Source organism: Lipotes vexillifer, unplaced genomic scaffold (assembly GCF_000442215.2).
Source record: "Lipotes vexillifer unplaced genomic scaffold, Lipotes_vexillifer_v1.1 scaffold1781, whole genome shotgun sequence".
Lineage (NCBI taxonomy): Eukaryota > Metazoa > Chordata > Mammalia > Artiodactyla > Lipotidae > Lipotes > Lipotes vexillifer.
The window spans coordinates 338,181-351,430 of record NW_006788426.1 but is presented as its reverse complement, the minus strand read 5'-3'; the positions used below and the strand labels follow the sequence as shown (position 1 = coordinate 351,430).

Here is a 13,250-nt window from a genome sequence, read left to right as displayed (position 1 = left end):
TCTTTCCCTTTTCAGTGGACTAAGTTGTTCTGTGTTCTCAGGACACTTAGTTTGACACTAACACAGCACTATTTTTTAACAGTCTAATCTAGAAGTGTACTTCCCTCCCTGTCAGTCTTGAAGTACCAAAGGACCAACCCTCCCATTCACCTTTGAAATCCTGCAGTAAAATGAGCCAGTGATACAGGTAGTGCTAGCCTCCTTTTTAAAATATTCTTTTTGTTTTTTAAATGCAATTAGGGCATAAACAGAAACTTACAACCTGCTTATTTCATTTAGCAGCAGCTCATGGAAATCTCTTGTAGTTTCAATAATTTCTACAAAATCATATTAGTAGATACATAATATTTCATTGAAATGACATTTGGTTAACCAAGTCTATGCTGATAGACACTGAATTTGTATAAACAATACTGCGGTGAAAATAAATAGCTACCTCTCGGTATTTACAGATATTTCCTTAGGACAACTGCCTAGAGATTGAACTGTTTGGCCAAGATATACCTATGACTTAAGAGCTTTGATGCATATCAAATTGCTCCCAGGAAGATCTTATTAGCTTTTACTATATTTTAGCTATGTGTTAGCTGAGTGCTGGTTTTTATGCACCCTCAGGAATACTGAGTTCTATAATATTGGGGCAACTTCACTGGTAGTTGATTAATAACATCTCAATGTATTAATTTACATTTTAGGTAAACTGAATATTGAGTAAGTTTAATATGTTTTTTACAGGGATATCGAACATTATTTTTTGGTATTTGCAAACTGCTTATTTGTGCCTATTGTTCAGGTAACATGTCTGACATTCGAGCCAGAGCCCCAGCTGCATGCAGATGATCCACTTTAACTTCTCTGAGGGAAATTCAGTCTACTGCAGTCTTTCATCCTACTTGGTCTGCCGTTTCATTTCAGCCAGTTTAGTGACCTCTTCCCCTTCTAAAAGTTCACCTAAATCTGGGAGGCTTAATGGTGTTCAAAAAGCTAGGAAGGAGGCTGCCCTGGGCAGCTTGGTCTGAGCAGATTTCTTCACCTTGAAGTCTGATGGCTCTGCAGTAGGACCCAGGACGGGTTTCAGAGAAGCTTTGCTCAGGTTGGGAATTGCAGTTCTGGGGTCCAGCCTTGCTCTAGATGTACCCCAGAGCCATGCCTCCCTGTTGAGGTCTCAACACCTACTCTGGATGCAGCCCCTGGACACTGAGAGGGCACTCCCTGTCACCACTAGCTGCCCTCAATGTCATTTGACATGCCTTTTCTGTAAGCTTAGGCTTATGACAGTATACTCCAGGTATCTTTCAGGCAGCTTCGCTTTGGGACGTTTAGGAAAAGAGATCAGGAAAAGGCCTGACATTTATAGAAAGTGAAACTTGAGGGACATTTCAGGGAGGAGAAACACAAACTGTTATCAGTAAGCTATTTAGCCACATTCATTTTTGTTTATGGTTGCCTTATTCTGTTATATTTTAAAGCTTTCCAGAAGAAATGCTATTCTGCCCCTAAAAAAAAGAATGTCATGGTCAAGTTTTAGGCCCCTGATAATTTGATGGGAAACATTTTAGTATGGAGATAAAGTATTTCATCATGAAAGTTACCACTGCCCCTGTCCCTTCACTTTGCCTCTAAGGTTATCTCTGGCTGATTATATATAATGACTTGGAGGGACTTTAGAACTAAATGGTTTGATGTCAATCATCTTGATTAGTAAGAATCAGTTCAACTGTTAGATTTTTTTTTAATGATATTTTTCTTGTGATGAGGAAAACCTTTTTTATCCTGAAGACACTTTGCATACAAACACTGTGATGTTAAGATAGACCATGAAACAACACTTCTATTTGTAAATGGTGGCCTTCACAAATTAATTTTTCAAGGCTATTAGACTGCTTTTCCTTTTATACTCATTAAACTATAATGCAGCTGTAAACAACACATTTACCAAACTACATATAAGCTTTGGACCCATTTTATTGGCTGCTTCCCTTTCTTATTTCTTATCTGTGTAGACACACTCTTGAATGTGAAATGAAAATGTGATTTTCATTGGTTGTGAAAAATGACTGACATTCACCATTGTCACACTCTCCCCCAAAGTAGACACTAAATGTATGGGAGTGACTGCTGGATACACAATTGCAGAAGGAGACTCTTTACACTAAACTTACAGCAGCCTCTAAATATGAGTAGGGCCACCTAAGGGAAATCCTCTGGTTTGTTCTTTGTATTATTCTAACTGGTGTTCCTACCAATGCTGAAGACACAGGTAATCCCTTATTAGGATATAAATATTTGGTTGAGAATCAGGCTAGTTCTGAGGAACACTTTTTATAGTTTGATAGACCCTGGTTCATGTGACAGTTTCCAGGAGTAAAGTGTAGAAATCACTGCTTTATTCATAGCTCTGTAGTTTACTGAAAACATGTTACCATGTGAACTAAATAACTAAGGAGTAACTATATGCTACTAAATTGTATACAAGATAATAGTGGTAGCCTGTTCATTTGTTGACTGGTAATTATATTTATAGAACACTTGGATGGCTATAGATGAAAAAGTAAAGTCTTATGGGAGTAATCTAGTTTAGAGGACAAGATTAATACACTAATTATATTATATATTATATATTTATAATGCAATGCAACAATGCAAAGTCTTGATGTTTCAATAAAATAGCAGTTCTGAGCTGTGGCATCAAAACACACTGTGTGTAGGGTGGTAGATATAATGAGTGATTTGTTACCAAAAATAAGTACAAAATTTGGTATATGGTTAACTTTTAAAAATAAGACAATTCAAGCTGAAGCCATTAATAGTATAACATTTTCTCATGTTTAATATTCCCGAGTGCTTCCTTAAGTAGGAGCTCCAGGTTTGGTGTGTGTGTGTGTGTGTGTGTGTGTAAATATATAAGTATCTATTTTTATATTTCTTCACTTTGTAGTTGGAAAAAACGTTGATCAGCCCTCAGAAGAGAAACTGTTTGCCTTGTATACCCGCTCAGGTGGGCACCTCTTTCCGAACAGGGACAGTAGCATCCAGTTTAATTAGAAAACAAAATAAATGTACTGAAAACTAATCTTATGCTGTGGAACAGGCTACCTAAACTTTACTGAATATTTATCTTACATGTGTATGTTTTATTGCTGTCAGTCAGAAGAGGACCTGACCAAGCCTAGTCCTGATTGAGGATGCTTTTTTTCATGAGTTTAAATGATATTAATCTTGAATCTGTTTTTAATATTCGGTAGAGTACTACAAATATTATACGAATATAAGGATAAAGCATACTGATAATCTCAGGTCCCTAACCCCCTAGTTACTCATGCAGCCCTTGCCAGGAATATGTCTCTGCACTGGTTCCATTCAGTTCTCTTCTCATCTTTCTAGCTCTTCCCCTTCATCCCATAGTCATTTATGCTGATTCAGATCCAACCAGTTAATCCTTCATATCAGCACTAATATGTAACTGCAGAGAATGTCGAATCTAGAATTGTTCAAAGTTCTGATGGTCAAATTTCTGAAGTATTTGCCAAGTATTCCTATAGGTCTGTTTGATATTGACTTTCTAATCTTTTCCACTGTCAGCTGCTCTTTGCTTCCGCATACTGGGTTTTTGCTGTTTTAACTGACTCCTGCGTAAATACACCAAATTGTTATATACAAACTGTAAATACTTTCCGAGAATTACAGTTTGCAAATTTGAAATTCTACTTGCCAACCACCTTAGTTTATAATGAAAGCCCTTAGTCTAGTATTTTAGGGTTCAAGTTGTGTGACTCCAGTGTGATAGTAATGACTCTAAAAAAATAATCATATAAGCACGATTAAAAGAAAAGGGAAATTACTGGGAGTTGGAGCCATCACAGAGGGCTTTATAAAAAAGTGGGATTTCAACCAAGGCTTGAAGCATAAAATATATACGAATGAATGAAAAGAAAGAATAACATTACAGACCAGAAGAAATAATTAAGGAAGAACATAGGAGCTACAGTTAAGGTACATAAGGAAATTGGCCTGATAAGGTACAGGAATTTATCCAAGAAGATTTGAACTAGATTGTGAAGTATTTTGAAAATTAGACTGGTTATTAATAAAATGAGTGGAAACAGGGTACTATTAAAATATTTTTGAGCAATGGCATACCATGAAACCGGTTCTGTTTAAGTATTATTAAGCTAGTAAAATGAAGTTCAGTGAGTCAGGAAATCCGAAATCTATTGTAGCATTCAAGATGTGAGCCGGAGGCTTCCCTGGTGGTGCAGAGGTTAAGAATCCGCCTGCCAATGCAGGGGACACAGGTTCGAGCCCTGGTCCAGGAAGATCCCACATGCTGCGGAGCAACTAAGCCCATGTGCCACAGCTACTGAGCCTGCGCTCTAGAGCCCACGAGCCACAACTACTGAGCCTGCGTGCCACAACTACTGAAGCCCGGGTACCTAGAGCCAGTGCTCCGCAACAAGAGAAGCCACCGCAATGAGAAGCCCCTGCACCACAACAGAGTAGCCCCCCTCGGCGCAACTAAAGAAGGCCTGCGTGCAGCCACGAAGACCCAAAAATAAATAAATAAATTTATTTAAAAAAAAAAAAGAATATTAAAAAAAAAGATGTGACCCAGAAGAGCCTTTTATTGGGGGAGGGGGAAGTATTGCGAATGAGAGACATTTTATAGGAAAATCGTGAAATTTAGTTTCTACCATGACATAAAATTCTGCAAAGGATTTTTGAATTTTGGTAGTTGGGAACCAGACAGTGGCATTCAAGGTGGAAAGAATAAAAATTTTTTGAGGAGATAGATGGAAGAAAAATCAAAGAATGTCAGAGCTCTCTATGCCAGGTCCGAAGCTAGTTATTTCCCTTTGACTTATGATTTTAGCAACCCCTCAAAATTGGTATTATGTTCGTTTTTCCAAACGAGGAAAAAGAGGCAGAGTCACACAGCTAAATAAGTAGAGGCAGCAAGATTCAAACACAGGCTAGTCTGACTCTGGGCCAGTTCTCTCAATGAGAATTGAAGAAATTCATTGTTAGCCCTCAGTGCTCTTATGACTGATCCCCTTGCTTATTGGGTTATTCGTTTGCTATGTGCCTCCTGCAAGTAGCACTTGCAAGTGAGCAGTCTGTGTTGTTCAGTTATATGGTTATATCCCCAGTACTTAGAACAGCGCAAGGCATTCAATACAAGTTTTTTAACCTACAGAAACAAGTGAGCACGCAAATAAGTCATAGACCTGGCAGTGGAAACCGAGCCTCTCCACTCACATTTCCATTATTTGTCACAGCTGACCACAGTCCCTTTTTCTTGGTTTTCTCAACCACCACTTGTGTCCAAACATCCCAACCAATATACAAAATGAATAACAATGCTTGATGTGAGAAGTTCATATAACCAGAGGCTACTCCATAACGCTTGCTTGTAGAAAATGCTGACATAATCTAAAAGACTCCAAGAAAAACCTGCTGAGACATGATGTTTTTCTTCTCCACTTTCTTAACTGCCACCTACCCCTCTATAACAATAATAGTAAAAAGAGTAAACCTGATTAAACATAGTGTGACCTCCTTACCACCCTTCCTAGGACCCAGTGATGTGTGTGTTTGGTTGGCTTATGCATCTGCTTGAATTAATTGTGTATAGTGTCCTGAGAATTTTATTTTCCTCATAATTTGGCACTTGACCAAATAGTGATCAAAGTAGCAAAATGGGTCTTTGCATGATGGTTTGATACTTCCCCCAGAAAAGAATGTTCTGGCCTTTGATGTATTTGTTTTGTATCTAGGAGGTGGTGGCACTCGTTGTCTTTAATAACCTGGTTCATTTGAGTATAGTAGCTCCCTTGCTGTCTAGTATGACAGGTTGCTCCCCGCAAAAATATGTTTTGTTTTTTGTTTTTTTTTTGCGGTACGCGGGCCTCTCACTGTTGTGGCCTCTCCCGTTGTGGAGCACAGGCTCCGGACGCTCAGGCGCAGCGGCCATGGCTCACGGACCCAGCCGCTCCGCGGCATGTGGGATCCTCCTGGACCGGGGCACGAACCCACGTCTCCTGCATCAGCAGGCGGACTCTCAACCACTGCGCCACCAGGGAAGCCCTGATTTACTTTTTAAAGCTATATACTATTGCTTTGCCAGCGGACTACAGTAAGAATTTTACTACGCTGTTTACTGAGACATTGATAAATGAGCCACTTCTCTTCTGTCCTTAAAACTTAAGTGGAAGAAAGTTCATAGACCCTTTTATATTTTTGCATATAACATTTGTGCAGACTCTTTACCCATGATAGTTTTCATTTTGCATCTTTCTTTTATCATCTTCTGCAAGTTCTTTGTACATTATTTTCCAGTGGTGATTTAAAGGCTAACCATGTGTTTTGAGGCTGTGTATATAATAAAACATATTCTTTGTCATTCAGAACTCTGCATTCTATTGCATACTATATATGTATATGTATATATATCTACATATAAATAATAGTTAACATTTATTATAAACTCAGAACATGCCCATGTATTATAATAGCCACTTCATGTGTGTCCTTTCAGATAATTCAGTAATCTTATGAAATAGATTTTATTATCCTCATTAAAAAATAATAGACTTTACTTTTAGAGCAGTTTTAGGTTTACAGAAAAAATATTGAGCAGAAGGTACAGAAATGGCATATGCTCTCCCACCCTCCTATACAGCTTCTCTGTTTGTATCAACTTGAGCTCATGTTGTACATGTTACAATTAATAAGCCAATACTGACACATTATTATTAATTAAAGGCCATAGTTTACATAAGGGTTCACTCTTTGTGTTGTGTATTCTATGGGTTTTGAAAAATGTATAATGACATGTATCTGCCATTACAGTATCATGCAGAATAGTTTCATTGCCCTAAAAATCCTCTGTTCGCCACCTGCCCTCTTTTTTGTAACAGAGAAAATTATAACTAGGAGATGAAATTATTCTCCAAGGTTCACATAGCTACATAAGTGTGAGAGCTGCTCGGCCTCTTGGCATCTGTGCTCTTAACTGCATGACCATTTAGTGAATCCTAACTGGGTAAGATTCTTGCTAATTCTTACTAACTTCATCAAAGTGTGACAAGTGTAGCAAGTATTTTTGCCTGTGCTTTCCTTTGAACTTAAAGTGCTGTGAGAAATTTCGCAAGAGATTTTTGATTCTTAATTATTGGAAATTTGACAAGCCTTGTGAATTAAAGAGGAGTTATTGACTGGAGTAGCATTAGTAGAATGAAAGAGGGCAACAGAATGAATTTTTTAAATGAACGAATAAAAAGGAGAAGGCATATGGAGAAATGAGTCAAAGTTGCATGAAATGTAGAATATTAGCTTAACCATACACCTCTACCTTTGGAAGAATTATCTCCTTAAAAGTGATTTTAAAAATATATGTGAAGGGGAAAGAAAAACATCACCTGAAGTTTATGTGGTAGATAGCGTTTAAATTAGAAGGAACAGACAGATAAGATTGTTTCTCTTTACTCTAGACCCACAGCTTCTGAATACCACCCTGTGCCTTGCTTCCACTCAGTTAGCATAGATCTTCATTTTAACCTTGGAGGACAAGGCAGAACTGTTTTAGGAAAGGTCTTCTTTGGGTTGTTCTCCTACCTTGAGTCACCCTTTTTTGTTACTCTGGAGTCAGTTTTGGTGCAGAAGCTATAGCACAGCAAAGAATGTCTAGTTTTAGAATCTGCCTGCATTATGATAGTATTTCATGAAAAATCAGTTTATTGCATATAAGCCTTTGCCCCTACTTTTTGCTTATATTTTTTCTGAGGATTATGGTAATGTTTACTTAAAACTGTAGCTAGGGAGAAGATCTAGCTTTAGATTAAATCCTGATTTAGCAGTATTGTAGTCCTGAATGACAGCAGCGAGGATAAGCAGTAGTTGCTTGAGAGTCAACAAATTGTGACTTAGTTTCTTCCTATATAAAGTGAATATTAAAAAAAAATAAAAGTGAACATTAAGACAAAACCATCTCAAAGCTAAAATAGTCATCATTCCTTATAAGGAAGAATGAATGAATGAAGAAAAACAGATCAAAGGGAGAAAATAAAATAGAAAATGAAAATATGTTTCCCACCATTTCTGAAAACTCTCTTATCCTTTTGGTTTCCGTGAAACCATTTTTTCCCTTTTTTCTCTTGCTCTCCTGGTCTCTTCTCTTTGATGTCTTTAATGAACTCACTCTCACTGTCTCTTCTAATCTTGATGTTTCCCAGGATTCTGACCTCAGTCTTCTCTCTCAACATATTCTCTTTGATCATCCTCGTTTAGATAAAAACAAAACACTGCTTTTTGATGATGATTACTAAGTAGACATTAGTCTACTTCCTTTGGGCCCAGGAGGTGAAGAATCCCTCATGATCCGCTGCTGAATCATCCATTTTCTCTGTTTTTCAAGGGTCGTAAGAGTGAGGCTGAAAAATTCTTCTTGAAGGCTATTGAGCTGGACCCCACCAAAGGAAACTGTTACATGCATTATGGTGAGTGGTTGATAGATTTTTTTTCCCATGTCTCCCACGTTTACAGTGAATGTTGGTACGAGATTTAGGTTGTGCTGGCAAAGAACATTTTGAGAGGACATTGACTTTGCTGATGTAGATGTAGCCTCATGCTATAGTCTTGCCTTCTTGTTCAAAGCAGTCACGTTAACAAGGGCTATGCCTTATGGTTACTTTTAGTACTTTTCACAGCACTTCAGTGGGGCAAGGTATTTTCACAGTTGTGTTTTTTTGTTCTTGTTTTTTTCAAGTTCAGTTTGGAGTTTAAATGAGGTCTCGTCAGAAAATCATCTTACTCCTTGCCTGATGCGTGGTACATAATTAAAATATTAGCTCTCTTTTCATTCTAAATGTTAATGTATTGCTCACTGAATGTATCATTTTGAAGTTTTAGAGGCTTACATTTTGGCCTCAGGGCCTTGCTTTCTGGAGTTACCCCAGCCTGTTCTCTAAATGCCTGAGATTGGGGTCAAGGATAAAAACTGTAAAGGCTGTGTCTCTCACTCGGTTTATCTTAATCAGTCTGGAATGAAGTTACATAACAACTCTGTCACACTCCATGCTGTCATTAGTAGTGAGTCATGTGTTCAGTGAGGCAAAGTATATAGCTGGTTTGGTGTCGGGTAAGATGTGCTGATTTCTACCATATTTTCATTTGGACTGGCTTTCAAGGAGCCTAAAAGCGTTTACTTTTGCTGATCCCTTGGAAAGTAAAAACAAATTTTTGACCACTGTTGTCTTTGATGTGTTTGTTTTATCAAGTAGTAAACTTAAAGATGGATGAAAATGAAAAATCTTGGGAAAATAAAGCTAATATGCTTGTATAATATTAAATTTCTTCTTCCATTTCCCAACTAGTAAAAATAGATCAGTGACAGGCTGTGAGTGTGGGATATGGAAATAAAAAAATGGAGGATACACTTAACCAACCACCGGTCCATTTGTTTATATTGTGTGTATATGTTTATAAACCTAGGGTTGTGATACTTTATCTTTCCGGCGTAACACAGCATGTAATTTCACACAACTTATTGCACCACCACTCCCGATTTTGTTTCACAGTGCAGTTGTATTGCCATGTTAAAATAGTAGTCAACTAATTTAAGTTTGCTGCAGAATTTAGTTCACTTCTTCAGGTTTTCTTATATGAAATATTTTAAATTAGGATTTTCTCATGCATATTATTTTGGGTGCCCCTACTGAGCCAAAGTAATTCCCTGATTATTTTCTATGAGTGCTAAAGGACCTCTTGTCATTTTATGAAATAGGATTTTTTTTTTATCCTGTCTTGCTGCTTGCATTTTCTGTACCTCAAACTAATCCTACCTACTGCATCTTCTAAGCTTGTTTCCCATAATTTTATTATATGCTTTAGATTTTTCACATTCAATTCCTTTAAACTTCATTGTTGCTTCCTCTGAAATGCCACTAAAAAATGTCACTATTTATTAATTTTAAGAGATAGCCCCCTTATTTATTATTCTGACTTGTCTATCTTTACCCACTTCTATCTTTTTATTTATTATTGTTTTTTATATTACAGTATTCTCCTGAAAATAATTGTTTTTCCAGTGGTAGTACTAGGGAATATTGCTCCAATGAGAAATTTTGGGATTTAGTTTTAACAAAGTGAAACAAATTCTTTATTTTGTATGTTATTTGGAAAACAGTGATAGATGTTCCGTAGATGCATGTGTAAAACTGATTCTTCTTAGTACTCGGGGTTATTTTAATTTTTTGCCATATATACCTATTATTAGAAGTACATTTATTTTCCAAGGGAGGAATGAGTTCATAATTCAATATATTTTTATGAAATAGCTTCAATATTTTTCCCCACTCTGGAATAGGAAATGGAACGGACTGAAGATGAGGCATCAAAAAGTAGTAGTTAAGGCAAAATAACCTACAAATAGACAGGAAGCCCATAGCTGAGGGCCTCATATTCCTATCTCACTGTCCTCAGGTTATTTAAAAATGTACATTTAAAGGAATATTAATGATTTTTATTTGGAAAAAGTCTGCTTCAAATGACTAAAATTTAGAACTGAAAAGTTCTTTTAAAATTATCTAATATAACCCCTGTTGTAAAAATAAGTAGATTGAAACCAGGAGAGATGAAGTTGATTTGCCCAAGTTAGCTGTAAGTAACTAAATTTTGGGTCCCTTGATAACCATCATTGCTTTTTCTTCTGTAATATATATTCCATTTCTTTCACAACATTGTAGATAGACAGACAAGTAGGTAGATAGGTGGCTGGGTAGGTAGGTAGATATTTTTGATTAGTCAGCCCTTCTGTGCAGTTTTAGAATGTCAAATTCATATAAATCATGACTTAGCTTAAAATTCTTAAGGAAGGGTTTTTACTAATTTTAATATGTATAAGATGCAAAGCATTGTTCTCTTTTCAGAAAGTGAGTCTGTGCTATGTAGGCAATAAATAGGATGATGTCATTTTTAGAAGGTCATGTGGTGGGCAGTAGGGTACGTCTTGAAACCAAATAGTCAGGTTAAGCATCTTTGAGGAGGTGATATATGAAATACTAGCTTATGCCAACTCTTTGAAGAGCCAGATAAGAGCATTTCAGACAAAAGAAACAGAAAGTTCAAAGGTCGCAGGCAAGAAAAGCTTGTGTTCACAGCAAAGAAAGAGGCTAATGTGACTGGAGCATATTAAACCTGCTGGGAAAGTGGGAGGAGATGAGCTTGGAGAGGAGGCAGGGCTAGAGCCCAGGGGCCTTTGTAACCAAGCTAAGAAGTTTGCATTTTATTTTAAGAGCAATGGAAGGGACCATGTGGCAAGACAGGATGAGAGAAAGGTCAGAGTAGAGCGAGGGAACTCTGTTGCTGTCTCACAGGCAAGAAAATGGTGGTGGCTTAGGCCGGGGAGTGTTGTGGGAATGCAGATATTTAAATTGAAATTATGCCCTTACCTTCCGTAGAAAATTCTAAGGTAATTAACAAGGAAGACCTATTTTCCATTTTTGCACCATCAATATCTAGCATATTGCCTTGTCACAGTAATGTGCAATAAATGTTGAGCTCAGATATATTCTTAATTTTAGAATTGGATGGAGGTTCCAAAACTGACTGAAAGTTTGTTCCGTTAGAATTTGTTTTACTCTTTGTCCAAGATGCATACTATGATTTTAATACAGTTCTTCACCAACTTACTGGTTATGGATATTCTTAGGGTATTTATGACCATGGATTGAATGAATAATAACACTTCTTCAGCTTAAAAATAAATGTTTAAATGAAATGTTAATGTTAAATGAATGTTTATGTAAATGAAATGTTGTTTTGAGTCTTTTTTTTTTTTTTTTTTTTTTAATGCTTTTGCAAATGCCAGTGAAAATGCCAGAGTCAGTGAGTTTTGCTCTATTGGAAATTCACTCTGCTGGGTGATGGTGTGCTTTTCATTTGCTTGTTAATGATACAAGTGACTTGGAATATGCCATTCAGTTGGGAATAGACAGGAAATTACAGGAATTTATACTGGCTGCAATGGCAGTTAGAAAGCAGTATTTAAAAGTACTATTAGTTATTTTTGTTTTGAATCCACTAGTTTTATGTCTTGGGAGAAGGGATTGCATTAGAGATTGCCGTTTTTTCTTCATGTTGGCTTGCAAGAAAGAAAGCGAGGCAGGTTTTTAAAACTGGTTTAATAAGTTTGTTAAATGTAGGCCTCTGTGGTACCTATAGTCTCTGGGATTAAGATTCCCCATCTCTAAAGTGAAAGGGTTGATGTGGGCTTCCATAATGTTTTCCAACTCATATTTTATGTTGTGTCTAATATATACTTAATTTCTCACTGGTCTTTCATCAGTAATTTTAAGGAATGTATAAAAAGTAGGTTTCAAACTATTTTATCAGTAATAGTATAATGTTGTATTCATTATCTCATCAAGTTTACAGTGTACTCCCATGTCCATAAAAAGCAAATCATGTCTAGTCTTTACAGAATTTAATTTATAAATGTCAAAGGTGAACATTTGGTGCCCTGATGTCTCATATGCGCCTGTTATTCAAGGCATTCTCCATGAATTTCCTTTTGGCTCCAGTAGAAAGCGTCTGCCAAAAGAATGAAGGTCAAGACAAGTCCCTCCTTGTGTCTTTGTCTTCCTTTGTTTTTTTTTGTTGTTGTTGTGGTTTTGTTTTTTTGTCTTTTGTTTTTTGCGGTACGCGGGCCTCTCACTGTTGCGGCCTCTCCCGTTGCGGAGCACAGGCTCCGGATGCGCAGGCTCAGCAGACGTGGCTCACGGGCCCAACCACTCCGTGGCATGTGGGATCTTCCGGGACCGGGGCACGAACCCGCGTCCCCTGCATCGGCAGGCGAACTCTCAACCACTGCGCCACCAGGGAAGTCCCTTCCTTTGTTTTTTAAAGAATTACTGGGAAAAACATTTTTTCAGAAAGAATATATTATAAATCTTTTCTTTATATGCATAGTAGTAAATTTAATATAGACTGAAACAACTAAAACCAATACATATTTGTTATAAGGCACCTACTATGCTTAAATCTGGGGCAGATGGAAAGTCATTAGATATTAAGCACCAAAGCATAAAAAGTTAAAAGGGAGCAGGTTGTGACAAATGATAACGAGAAGAAGTACTCTTTTATGTAGATGTTGGACGGTTCTTCTTTTCCCATCTACCTCTTAACCATAGTTTCTAAGAGCAAAGACTTTATTGTCTTTTTCTTCATTATTGATCCTCTCTCTGGGTGATGTT

General features: G+C 37.1%; 1 protein-coding gene across 1 annotated transcript in view; it reads left to right on the top strand.

Moving 5' to 3' along the window:
• Positions 1-13,250, top strand: part of TMTC2 (transmembrane O-mannosyltransferase targeting cadherins 2) — a 407,491-nt gene that overhangs the window by 309,936 nt on the left and 84,305 nt on the right. Inside the window, exon 9 of the mRNA XM_007461593.1 lies at positions 8,414-8,495. Within this exon, the coding sequence (XP_007461655.1) occupies positions 8,414-8,495 (82 nt within the window). The remainder of the gene's footprint in view (positions 1-8,413; positions 8,496-13,250) is intronic.